At 31.2% G+C, this 14,167-nt stretch overlaps 1 protein-coding gene across 1 annotated transcript; it reads right to left on the reverse strand.

The window, feature by feature from the left end:
* Positions 1–9,932: 9,932 nt before the first annotated feature.
* Positions 9,933–13,862, reverse strand: LOC132751400 (uncharacterized). The gene is made up of 4 exons (XM_060741568.1): positions 13,683–13,862; positions 12,666–12,827; positions 11,764–11,862; positions 9,933–10,123 (listed from the first exon to the last, which is right to left on the reverse strand). Exons 1-4 carry the CDS (start codon positions 13,845–13,847, stop codon positions 9,968–9,970), a joined length of 582 nt encoding a protein of 193 aa, XP_060597551.1. The 5' UTR covers positions 13,848–13,862; the 3' UTR covers positions 9,933–9,967.
* Positions 13,863–14,167: the final 305 nt, after the last annotated feature.

The raw sequence follows: 14,167 nt of genomic DNA on the forward strand, positions 1-14,167 counted from the left end.
TAATTGATAGCTTGTTAGCAGCCTAAAGATTATTTGACATTTTACAGAGTATTGTGATATCATAACATCTAAAAGATAGTTTATAGTTTTTCTTTAATGGGCATTTGTTAAGATTTATGTCAAAATGGATCAAAATGAAAAAAAAATCTATTTATTAGTAATGATTAAAATTGGATGACATTTCTTTGTACATTTTGAAGTTGTTTTGTTATGTTTTCATTTATTTTGTGAATTTTATAACATTGAAAAATTGTGAAAATTACTGGTATATATGCACCATATGCAAATTATATGCTTTGGGAAGATGTTTTAACTTTAAATTTATTTTTTCAATTGTTTGGATCTGTTGTTCGGAATAAAATGGAATGATAGTTTTGTTGATGGTGAAGTGAATATTGTTAAGTTTTGAAAAATAGTCAGCTGACATCTAGGGGCATGTAACTGTAACTGCATGAGAAATTTATTTAGAATTAACAATTATGCTGTAAACATTGTGAATATAAAGGTTGAAAAATACAGATCATCTAACATAACACAGAATAGAAGATATGAAATCTCATTTTATAGCATGGGTAACTGATTTTACATGTTAGAAGCTATAATTGTATTCTTTAAGATTATTTTGTTAATAACTTATTTATTTTTGAGATAAAATCATTAAAGCATTATGATAATATATTGTTTATTATATTGTTTGTTTATTCCATCTCAGTTACTTATATCGAAGCCCTTGATGCATTGATTAAGAATGCATAAAAAACAAATTGTTCTCAAAAGTTGTGTGTGTAAAATGACAGTAATTTGCTAAGAACGAGAGTTTCAAATTCATCAACATTAGGACCTTATAAAAGTATATGTTAACACTGGAATGCGACTTTTGCGACTCTAAAAATGGTATTGCAAGGCTGTGCATTTATTTTGACGTGATGTCATTTGCGTTGTACAAACATAGTGTAATGACACACTAAATGTTAGCGTTATACTGTATGCGCATCAATGAAAAATGACTCTTTTTCACTTGAAACAGACTTTATTTTCGGTATCAGATAAAAAGAATATTAAATTTGTGTAAGTTGATTACTAAATTTATTGAAATAATTTGATTAGAATAATATGCAAGCTTCTGGCTCACATAATATAACTATATATTCAACTCCTGTATTATTGAACTTACACTCATTCAATATCCTGTATATGTGAGAAGCCTTTGTCACTAGTATTGAGCCCCGCCAGCCTGCACTTCCATGCTGTCTAACCAGGCCCTGTACTACTGGAAGCTCAATTTTTAGCTCACCTGTCACAAAGTTACAGGGTGAGCTTTTGTGATCGCTTTTCGTCCGTCGTCCGTAAACTTTTACTTTAAATGACATCTCCTCATAAACCACCAAGCCAATTTCATCCAAACTTCACAGGTCACCTTTGAAAATTGTTCAAAGAATTTAATTCCATGCAGATTTCTGGTTGCCATGGCAACCAAAAGAAAAAACTTTAAATATCTTCTTCTAAAAAATGCAAAGAGCTAGAGCTTAGATATTTGGCATGAAACATCTTCTAGTGAGTATCTACCAAGTTTGTTCAAATAAAAGCCCTGGGGTGAAAATTGGCCCCGCCCCGGGGGTCATTGATTTTCCTTATATGTGTATAGCAAAACCTTAAAAAATCTTCTTTGAAAAAACTGAAATAGCTAGAGTTTAGATATTTAGTACGAAGCATCTTATAGTGAGTGTCTACATAGTTTGTTCAAATAAAAGCCCTGGGTCAAAACTGGCCCTGTCCCAGGCGTGTCATTATTTTTAACTGTATGCATATAGTAAAAACTTAAAAAATCTTTTTTTAAAAAACCCAACGAGCTAGACCTTAGATGTTTAGCATGAAACATCTTCTAATGGGTGTCTACCAAGTTTGTTCAAATAAAAGCCCTGGGGTTTAAACTAGCCCCGCTCCGGGGGCCTATATACAGGTGAGCGACTTCAGGGCCATCATGGCCCTCTTGTTGTATCCTGATATTGAAATCCCTTAAACTTTGTATGGACTATTTCAAATTTAAGGATGGGCAAATCCATTTCACAAATTCAGGAGGTTTAAGGTTTAACCCCACAAACAAAATATAAGACCAAGTACACAAGCAGAATTTAGGAATATACAATGTACCTTCTTTGTATTAGCTGCAACCCAGTGTCTGACTGAAATACTGGTTTGAGGGATTTAAACATATCCTGACAAATAATTGGCAGTGGAAAAGAAAATAAACAAGTGTAAACAATAAGAACTATTTTATTACAAATGGGCTTATAGCCACCCTGGTAGGATAAAGCAATTATAAAACATAAATATTTACATTAAAAATCATACAATCCACAAATTTATCCGTTCTTGTTTATATTAAAAAGAAAAGCTTTAACACGGAATAACACAAACTTATGACAAATACCTGGGACAGAAGATAAAGAGTGTATCTTTCTGTCCCAGCAATTACATAACAATTTTTAACAAAACATTTTGGTGCACCAAGTTTTTTTTTACAAATGAGTATTGAATGAAAAGTAAATTTTTTCGAATCCTGAAAATCGTGGTCTTGTTGACTGCACTTTTCACAACATTCACGAATTCAAATACCTAGCTAAACACCGTTTTCCGGTACTTTCTGTACATAGCTCTGGGGAATTCACCTAATGGAGTGTAATAGCGAACTCGATGTTTTCGGCCTTTTTTTACATTAAATTGAAATAAAACAGTTATTTCTTTATAAGAAAGTGATTAAATATCATTATATGAATAATTCCATACAAAAAATAAAGTAAATACACAAGTTTACGCAGAAAATAACCTTATTTATTATGGAAGATTCCACTACGTCTGTTTAAATTTGATTGATTTTCATTATAAACAATTTATTTTTTACAAAATTTGCAATAGATATTAAAGGAATATTGATAATTTTCAAAAGCATCAATTCTTTTCACCTTAAACGGTAAAATAATGATGGAAAAATAGAAATTTCATGTAACTGTGTTATGTACTTTATTTGGTGTAATTCCCCAGAGCTAAATCCGTAACGTACCGGAAAATGGTGTTTAGCTAGGTTTTTGAAAAGGTCAATTGGACTACTACACTCTTTAACGGTTAAATAAATGTGTAGCTTTCAACAAGTCATATTTGCTGGGTTTTTGTTGTTTTATTTCTTAAAGAAAAGTAAATACAAAATAATAAAACAAAAATGTTTTATATTTTATTCTGACGTTTTGGGTCCTGCAATTTTGCTATGATGCTATGCCAGAATTTTTTTTTTTACTTTAATAAAACTGATTTTTATAGGGGAACATTGTTTCATGTTTATGCAACAATTCTACCCATTTTTGTAAATACTGAAAAATTTGTCATTCATGTAAAATACACGAAAATTAAGCATCAAAAAATTAAAAGGCAGCAGTTAGCATCAGAATCCTATTGATCTCCCTTAACAATATTAAAACTTAATCTGCAAAGTCTTTAAAACCAGTTTAGAGCCAGGCTAGACAGCACATCCATTCAGCCTTGATAGGATCTATACTTTCAGCTGATGAACTTAAAATATTTCAAAAAAATATTAAAAATTTACAATCGAGTGCTTCAAGATAGAAGTTGGATATACCTATTCAATAAATTTTGAAGGTTTCTATCAAGCTCGTTATATAAAGATTACACCCTCTGTGTTTGTTTTCATCAAAAGTCGCATGGTAGATATACGTTTAATCTGTATAAATATTATTTCCAAAATGATAATTGGTGAGGTGTTGTAGAGGAGAAGAAAAATTTATTTCTAGTTCCAATGACCCTTGACCTAGTCAACCTGAAATCATTTCTGTGTATTCATACTATTTTGTTAGATGTCAAAGACTTAACTGCATCGTTATCAAAAAAAAAATTAAAGTGGAATTGGTACATGGATTAAAAGTACATTTGTGTCAAACAATTGTGTAGTTGCATGGCATATACATATATGTATTTTTATGATATGAGACAACACAAATGACAAAACAGTTTACACAAAATAGTTATATTTAACATACTAGTAATCTAAGATTTGCACTGATTTGATGGGATTCTTTTTATGGTACCTAATTTCTACAACAATATAAACCACAAAGTCAGACAAACAGCCCTTGCTTGCTTGTTTTGGTGTTGTTTTTTTTGGTGTTGTGCCGATTTTAATATATTTGTGGTCATATCCCAAAGGTCGGTCCAACTAGCCAACTTGCACAGGATAACTAACCAGTAATTACCAATTTCTCCGCAAGTGACCGACTACAAATCCCACTTGATTTCTTAATCAGTGGTGAGAGACAAAATTTTGAGCCGCGTCATGACAAAACCAACATAATGGGTTTGCGACCAGCATGGATCCAGACCAGCCTGCGCATCCACGTAGTCTGATCAGGATCCATGCTGTTCGCTTACAAACCCTATTACAAGTAGAGAAACTGATAGCGAACAGCATGGATCTTGATCAGACTGCACGGATGCGCAGGCTGGTCTGGATCCATCCTGGTCGCAAACTCACAATGTTGGTTTTGTCATGACGCGGCTCAAATAAATAATAAAATCGATGTGCGAGATCAATTGTTACAACAAACAGATCTAAATATAGCTATAATGAGATTAAATAAGATCTATCTCTATTAGTCATGAAAGTTTGAAATTGTTAAAAGTAGCCCAACCAAGATGGATAAAGTATGCACATGAATAGCTTCTCTCTTAAAAAAAAGAACAATGGATGTATAAAAAGAAACTTTGTTTTTAAATCAAATGTACATGCAACAAAAAATAGATGATCTAGATCAATCAATAATTTAGATTATCTTACAAAAAGCACATGCAATCTTGAAAAGTAATACAGTCTCAGACTTTGACTGAATGGATTCTGACCAATGGAATAATTCTATTTTGAGACTGGTTTAAATTCTTATCTTGTTACTATTAGAATGTACTTTGAATTATAACTATTACTTCCTACAACAGCAACAGCATATAATATTTTATTATAATTTAAAATAATTAAAATGATTTCCATTTCTCGCACACATGTATATTAATATATTTTAAAATATGTTTTCAGATCAACCCTTACTTTAATCTGGGATATAATTTAACAGAACAAACAATTGTAGACTGTGCTTCGTTATTATGCCCCCACAATGTGGGAGCATATAGCGTTGCACTTGTCCGTCCGTCCGTCAGTCCGTACGTCCCGAAATCTTGTGAACGCAACTCCTCTTAAACCGGATGGCAGATTTTGCTTAAACTTACAGGGATGAACAACCTTAATGTGCAGATGGTAGTAAAGGAAGGAATTTTCGCTGCGACCAAATTTAAGAGAATTATGGCCCTTTGTTGATTTTTTCACTAGATACTATGTAGAAATTTTGTGAACGCAACTCCTCTTAAACCGGATGGCAGATTTTGCTTAAACTTACAGGGATGAACAACCTTAATGTGTAGATGGTAGTAAAGGAAGGAATTTTTGCTGCGACCAAATTTAACAGAATTATGGCCCTTTGTTGATTTTTTCACTATATACTATGTAGAAATTTTGTGAATGCAACTCCTCTTAAACCGGAAGGCAGATTTTGCTTAAACTTACAGGGATGAACAACCTTCAGGTGTAGATGGTAGTAAAGGAAGGAATTTTCGCTGCGACCAAATTTTACAGAATTATGGCCCTTTGTTGATTTTTTCACTATATACTATGTAGAAATTTTGTGAATGCAACTCCTCTTAAACCGGATGTCAGATTTTGTTTAAACTTCCAGGGATGAACAACCTTAATGTGTAGATGGTAGTAAAGAAAGGAATTTTTGCTGCAACCAAATTTAACAGAATTATGGCCCTTTTTTGATTTTTTCATTATATACTATGTAGAAATTTTGTGAATGCAACTCCTCTTAAACCGGATGGCAGATTTTGCTTAAACTTCCAGGGAGTAACAACCTTAATGTGTAGATGGTAGTAAAGGAAGGAATTTTTGCTGCGACCAAATTTAACAGAATTATGACCCTTTGTTGATTTTAAGTTTTCAACTTGTGGCACATGTAGTCCAAAAAATATTTTACCTAGAGTCATAAGATTGACAGAACAGTGGCGTGTGGGGGCATCCGTGTCCTATGGACACATTTCTAGTCTTTTTTGTCAAATCTGATGTAGGTGCAGCTATTTTGTCATGCTGATCTATGTGAAAGTCGCTTTTTTTTTCTATGGTAAAATTCTGTAGATAATAGAAATATTAACCAACTGGCATAAAATTCTATCAGTCCTTTTATATCTAAATGGATTTAACATGATTTTATATAAATTTTTTAATGTTATATTTATAATAACAACATTAATATATGATCATACACTACACTTATCGACTGATTACCTGACAATTGCACAACAAGCTTGTCCCATTATATCATGTCCCAAATTTGATCACAACTGAGTATATAAATAAACACATAATATGAGCCATGCCATGACAAAACCAACATAGTGGGTTTGCGACCGGCATGGATCCAGACCAGCCTGCGCATCCGCGCAGTCTGATCTGGATCCATGCTGGTCGCAAATGCACAATGTTGGTTTTGTCGTGATGCGTCTCATATAATAATTCACAAATTATAACACAAACAGACTTGCAGTATATATGATCAGAAAATAAAATATATCTACAAAATGACTAAATTGATATACATACATATTGCAAAAATCTATGTAAACAAATATAAAATAAACAGACTAACTAGAGTATAATTTATACCAGAAGTTCATTCAGTAAAACAAATCTACATATTGTATATATTTACATGGAGTAATTTGTTTTGCAAAAAAAAAAAGATTTTTTGAAATATCTTAATTAGTTTGGCACTTCTGAACAGTGGCATAGTGTTAAGTAATACGCAAACTTGTGCTAATAGCAAGCAAAAGTTAAATGACAACTTGAGGTATACTAGAATTTTAACTTAAATACACTGAGTTTCTTTCTTTTTGATGTAAAAAAAAATGATTTCACTGAAACCATCCCCTTTCTGTAATGGGTTTGACCGTGTCTGCAATTTTTATGATTAATGCTTCAATGATGAAACTAAAAATATCAATTTTTTATGTCTAGTGTGGCTCTATGATCTTTAATGTTACATAGACCACTGGTATTTCCCATAAATTTTCAAAAAGTATAATCAACAGCAGTTTCTCATTTACAGCACTTAAAAGTTTAAACTTGTGGTATTTTGTTTAACTACCAACATTTGCTTGTAAAGCATATTCACTCATAATATTATCAACAGTTAATGGTTAATAGTATGTACTCACGAGATTTTGTTTAGCAACAGTTAATGGAATGAATTGTACTTCAGATGAATTAAACATGTAAAATGAATATTGGCAAGTAAATAGAATTAATGTATGAACTAATAACTATATGAATATGAAACTAAACAAATATAATTTTTTTTTCAATTGTAGTGATGTTCATAACGACTAACAAAGTACTTTTTTTAATGAAACTAAAGGCCAAATTAAAATAATATTGAGGTTTTGTAACATGCTAAAAATACATTAAAAAATCACTCGCCATATACATATAAAATATTTTAGCTGGCAAGGATGAATATACAATTAGTGTTGAATGTTAGTTATTGCAGGGAAAACATTTTAAACCATTTTTAATCATTGTTTTGAAATTAAAATTAAAGTCTTAACAAGAAAACAAGCAATTTTATATAGAAAAAAAAATGATTTTGTGTTGGGTGTAAAAATAACAGATCTTTTTGGTGGCAAGTGTAAATACACAGTAAGTTTGGAATAGTAGGTAAAGTATTTTAAACCTTTTAAATGAATTGCATTGAAACAAAAAAATTGATGCATAAACTTTACTAAAAAAATCATTTTAGGATCCGGACAAAATTACAGGGTCCATTCAGTTTACCAAACCTAATTATCATTTTGTTTTGACCTAGCCTAAACCTAATGTAATATACAATGGTTAATATCATTTGCTAAATGGAAGATACAACAAATAGATTTCTAGACTATAAAAAGTATAACATTTTTTTAGAATGGAACTTTATTTAAAAATGTTCTACTGTAAAGAATTAAACATTGCTGACTATCTAAAAGGTATTTTTATACAGGACAAGTTACTTGTCAATATCATCTAAACAATAAATTTGATTTTGGGTTCTGTTTCATTATTGTTCCAATAAATGAAAAGGAATGTAGGAATACTTCATCAAAAAAAATAATCTATTTTTAATTTCAAACTAGAAATGTGTCATCATGCCACGGATGCCCCCGCATGCAGCCAAAATTTCAGATGGTGCATTAATTATTTTTTTCATTTTAAGTTCAAAGCCCTTAAAACTTTTCAATGTTAACACAAACCATTTCCATACAATGTTCAAAGCACTGAAATTATTCAGTCTTAACCTTTTAGAAATAGCATATTGCATATTTGTAGCCAAAATAATGGCTAAAAGAATGAGTGGTGAAACTGAAAGTTCAAAATTGTTCCAACATTTAGGAAAGATAAGTTTGTCTAAAATCATTGAACCATGACCAAATTCAAACTTAAACTGCTTATTCCTAAGATGTATCTATATTATTTTCAAAGTGAAAGAGACATAACTCTGCCAAAAAATCATCAAACCATGACCAAATTCCAACTTGACCTGCCCATTCCTTTGACATATCCATATGTCAAATTAAAGTTGAATATGTGACACTGTTGGGTAGATAAGGAACAGAAACTGTAAATTTCATATTATTTTCAAAGTAAAAGGGGCATAACTCTCCCAAAAATCATCGAACCATGACCAAATTCGAACTTGACCTGTATTTTTTCATGACATATCAATATGTCAAGTTTGAGTTGATTGTGTTGTACCATTGGGGAGATAATGAACGGAAACTGAAAATTTCATATTTTTTTCAAAGTAAAAGGGGCATAACTCTGCCAAAAATTATCGAACCATAACCAAATTCGAACTTGACCTGTATTTTCTCATGACATATCCATATGTCAAGTTTGAATTGAATGTGTCCAACCGTTCTTAAGATAATGAACGGAAACTGAAATTTCATATTATTTTCAAAGTAAAAGGGGCATAACTCTGCCAAAAATATTCGAACCATGACCAAATTCGAACTTGACCTGTATTTTCTCATGACATATCCATATGTCAAATTTGAGTTGAATATGTCCAACCGTTCTTAAGATAATGAACGGAAACTGATGATGACGGAATGACAGAATGACGGAAGGATGGAAGGACGGAAGGACGGAAGGACGGAATGACGGAATGACAGAACAGGGTAACACTATATGCCCCGGCCATTACATGGCGGGGGCATAAAAATCCAAAAGCTTAAAAATCTTATTTTAGTTCAAGAAGAAATTTTCACTTCAAGTTAACAGAGATACCTCCCCGAACTCCATAAATATGGGTTTTTCCAATCTATTCCTGGCATACATGTTCAATCAAACTTTTATAGTTACCACTTGCAATAAGCACAGCACATTTATCACTCTTTTGTAAATGGTAAAGACAAAAGTAGTGTCTGCGAAGCTATAGCCATAAAAGTTTGAAGTTCTGGATATGATCTATTGAAATCATGGTCTTTATAACACTAAAGTGATTAAGATTTGCAAAAAAACTTCTTCTTCACTAAAAACTGAATTAAAAAAGTTTTGTACAATTATAAAAAAATTCTCTTATCCCAAAATATACTGACCATAAGTTTTTCTTTTCAGTACCAAAAAAAAAATAATAAATTATGTAATCGCTTATAATTAATAAGTGCCCACTGCTGAACCTACCTTCCATTTTATTAACAGTTTTGGTAGCTAAGCTGCAAAGAAGAAAGCTTAAAAGGAAGGTTTAAGCATTAATTTATTGAATAACACTTTGTTTTTTGTAATTTTTCGATGCTTGGTCTCTGCAACATGTTTAGTCTAGAAAATGATACAAAAATGTGTTTCTGAACGCCGATTAGCCCCGCCCTCTCCCTCGTTACGCCTCCTTTCCTGCTCTTCCTTCGCTACCTTGAAACGCTTGTATGCCATTATTGTATCCAACAAATATATACCGAATGCAACCACACATATAACCTGAAATGATGATGTCATAGTTTATAAAGCCAATGTATCACAATTGATGATGTCATAGTTTATAAAGCAAATGTATCACAAATGATGATGTCATAGTTTAACAAGCCATTACATCACAAATGATGATGTCATAGTTTATAAAGCCATTATATCACAAATGATGATGTCATAGTTTAACAAGCCATTACATCACAAATGATGATGTCATAGTTTATAAAGCCATTACATCACAAATGATGATGTCAGTTTATAAAGCCAATATATCGCAAATGATAATGCCATGGTTTAACAAGCCATTATATCACAAATGATGAAGTTACAGTGCAACTGCTTGGAAGCCATGTCTAGTGATTTGAATGGAAGAGCCATGTCAACATGGCCATCCCCTGCCGAATGTGTTTGCTCATTGGAAGAATGTTTATGTAGTAGAGCAGAACAATTCAACTTTAAAGAGGTCTTTTGATAATGAAAACTGATGACTGAAGTGATTACAGATTTGAAACCTATGTGAATACTGATGGCTGAAAATAACAAAGGGCAATAACTGAAAAATAATGCAGGGTATGTTATCATTCTTGTGTGTTGCACTCCTCCTCAGTTAGATCTATCCACCAATGAAGTTTCAAGTTGATACCTCAAATACTTTTAGAGATAAGCTCTGGACAAAATAGTATGAATAAGAACAAAGTGAAATAACTAAAAAATTATATAGGGAAGAGTTATCATTTTTGCGCACAGCATTCCTCCTCAATAAGATCTACCCACCTATGACGTTTCATGTTGACATCATAAACACTTTTTGAGTTATGCTCCACTCAGGTGAAAAATTAAGTATGAGAAATAACAAAGGGCAATAACTCAAAAATTATGAGAAGTAGAGTTATCATTCTTGTGCACTGCGCACCTCCTGAGTGAGATCTATCCACCTATGAAGTTTCATGTTGATATCTCAAAGGCTTTTTGAGTTATTCTCTGGACAAAAATTAATTTTGAAAATAACAAAGGGCAATAACTCTTATGCAGAGTAGAGTTATTATTCTTGTGCACTGCACTCCTCCTCAATGAGGTCTATCCACCTATGAAGTTTCAAGTTGATACCTCAAATACTTTTTGAAATATGCTCCGGACAAAAATGTCAGACGGAAGGATGGACGGACAGATGGACGGACGCACGAAGACTATTTCTATATCCCCTTCCGCCTTTCGGCGGGGGATGACAAGCCATTATTCAATACATTAATGAGGTTATAAAACCATCTTTATACTTTTAGTTATATATAAGTTACAAACCATTCTTTTTATACAAAATTACTATTTCACAAAATTATTCATTTTCTAAAGTTTGCAATTTTTTGTGTAATGTCCAACCAATCAGACAAAATCTCCACCCTTATACATGGTATGGTATACCATATAGAATGGCACTGACTCTAAGAAATATAGCAATTGCTAATGACAGTGATGGTTGGATTTTACCACATTATTAATCTGTCACTCACTAAGTGTCAGTACCATTAACTAAACATCAGTATTTTAAATTTCTCCAAATCTACCAGAATCTTTTTAAAGGATATATCACCATTCCACATTTAATATATCCATATATATATAAATAGATATATAGGAATGTATATACTTACACATGCTGCAACAATACTTGGAAGCCTGGCTGCCCCTACTGCCGCAATAATAGAACAGATGAAATACTTCAATGTGTAAAGAATGAGGTAAATCAGTTCCTGAAATAACAATTACAAATCTAGGTAAACAAATAATTTAAATAGAGATAATAAAGACACAAAAATGTTGATATTTCAAACTCCATATCCAAATTTAAAGTTTTTTTAACTCTCTTTAAAAGAGAATGATCATGATCCGATATGGATCTTAATATTTTGTGTCAGATCAAAGATCCGAATTTCCCACTCGGATATAAGAAACATTAAATACCTTATAATATGTAGATGTTAATATTTGATTTTACAGTACATGTACAGACTTTACAGAATTAAAAATGTCAAACTATAGACTCAATTTGTTTCAAAATTATGAGAATATAGACTAATTAACTGATAATTGTCATTTATATCATTGATTTTAGGACCTTATATACGGTACATGTATATACTTGACAAATGATTTTGGAACTTTTTTCTCCAATAATGTTTTGGATGAATACCTTTAATAATTAATTAACAACATTTTCAAGCTAAGTTATCATTATCATATTCAATCATGTTTATTTTCATTATAATTTGTAATTATCATCATAATATATCATAATCATTATTATTGAAATTATCATACTGACTTAAGATTCAATCATAATAATAAACATTATTACAATAATAATAATCAATACAATTATCATTACAATTAGCATCATTAATAAAAACTTGAATATGACTAAGTTTTTACTTTAGTGTAAGTGTTCAACATATGTGAATGGAAATAACTTAATAAGATTTAAAATTTTATGAAACTAATTTTATTTCGAGCATTTTCTTTTACCACAGTATGTATGTAGATACCAGGTACTTACATATAAGGGCCAAAACCCTGGTAGTCTTGAGTAGATATTCATTGCCACAATAATAAACATAATGGTTGTAGTGATGAAAGCAGATATCGTTGTCCATCCCACAAACCCTGAACCAGTCCAGCCTCCTGCCAGCACTGCTACAAAACCAATCAAACTTAGCACCTGTGATAAAAAGAGAGTTCAACAAATTTAACTGTTTAATTTCATGCATTTAATTTGTATTTTCAAAGAAGATTCAGAGGTTAACTCAGCCAGGATCATGAATGTTTTAGTTTTTTCTATTATTTCAGGGCATTTTTATAGCCCTAATAGATGATATAATTAAGCCCCCCAGATGAATTCAAATAACATCTTTTTTCCCCAATTTAAAAGAAATATTTCCAATAGCTCTCCTAAAAAATCAAATTATTTTGACTTGATTCTTAAAAGGAGTAACAGATTATATGATCATACACATAAATAACACTTGAAAGTTATGTACATTATGTATAAGGTAGTTTTTCGACTATTTAATTTTTTTTTAATTTGACAAAGTTCCAAATATTTCTTTTCCAAATTTAAGTCAAGAAACAAGCTGGAAAAATTTGTTACATACCAGTCATATAACATATGCAATAACCCTATTAGTTAACTTAGATATTATACTATAATTAAGAAGTAACAGAAGAGCTGTAACATGGACAGCATACTATACTTTTCTCAGAATTATTTTACAAATACATGAATTAAATGCAGGAATTTGTGTCAGTTCACAAAGGGGAATAATTCACTGGAAATTCAAATTACAGATATGTTACTTGTTCTGGGACTACAATGATGACCTCAAAAGAAATGTGTGATATTACAATATTAATACTACATATATAATCAGTAGTTAATGATAAAAAGTTTCATGCAATTTTTTTTAAAACCAAGCATTCCCCCATTTTTCAAACACTTTTGCCAATAAGCCATTACAAGTTGCAGAGTCCACTATTTTTATTTAAAAGTTCAAGCTAAAAATCACAAACAACTCACAATTTCTATCAATTTAAGGGCACCTTCAACAGAAAATAAATATGCTTTGTTGAAGCCTGTTTTTCTTTCTGCCTCTGGATCTTTCTCTGTGGTTGCTGAATAAGGTGGGGGTTCTTCATCCCAGTCATTTTCATCAAGAGCTACAGTCCTCATATTCTCAGACATCCTGCTGTAGAAATTATACTACATGTATATCATATCGATTTATTCAGGGAATAGACATAAACACATACAATGTTATCACATATACATGTATATCAACTTGCATATATATATAAAAACACACACATAAATGCAACAAAAATAAATATCAGATTAATTAATGAGTATGTTCTATGTAACCCTAGGATTGTCCATTAAGCTAAAAGCTTATTTCCAATGGGGTCCATTTACTGTAAAATTATTACACTAACTTACATAATAATGATAAATGAATTATAAAGAAGTAAAATGACAATTTTTAAAAATTAAAAAACTGTTCAACA

This window comes from Ruditapes philippinarum, unplaced genomic scaffold (genome assembly GCF_026571515.1).
Source record: "Ruditapes philippinarum isolate M1 unplaced genomic scaffold, ASM2657151v2 ctg247_1_1_1_1, whole genome shotgun sequence".
NCBI classification, from domain to species: domain Eukaryota; kingdom Metazoa; phylum Mollusca; class Bivalvia; order Venerida; family Veneridae; genus Ruditapes; species Ruditapes philippinarum.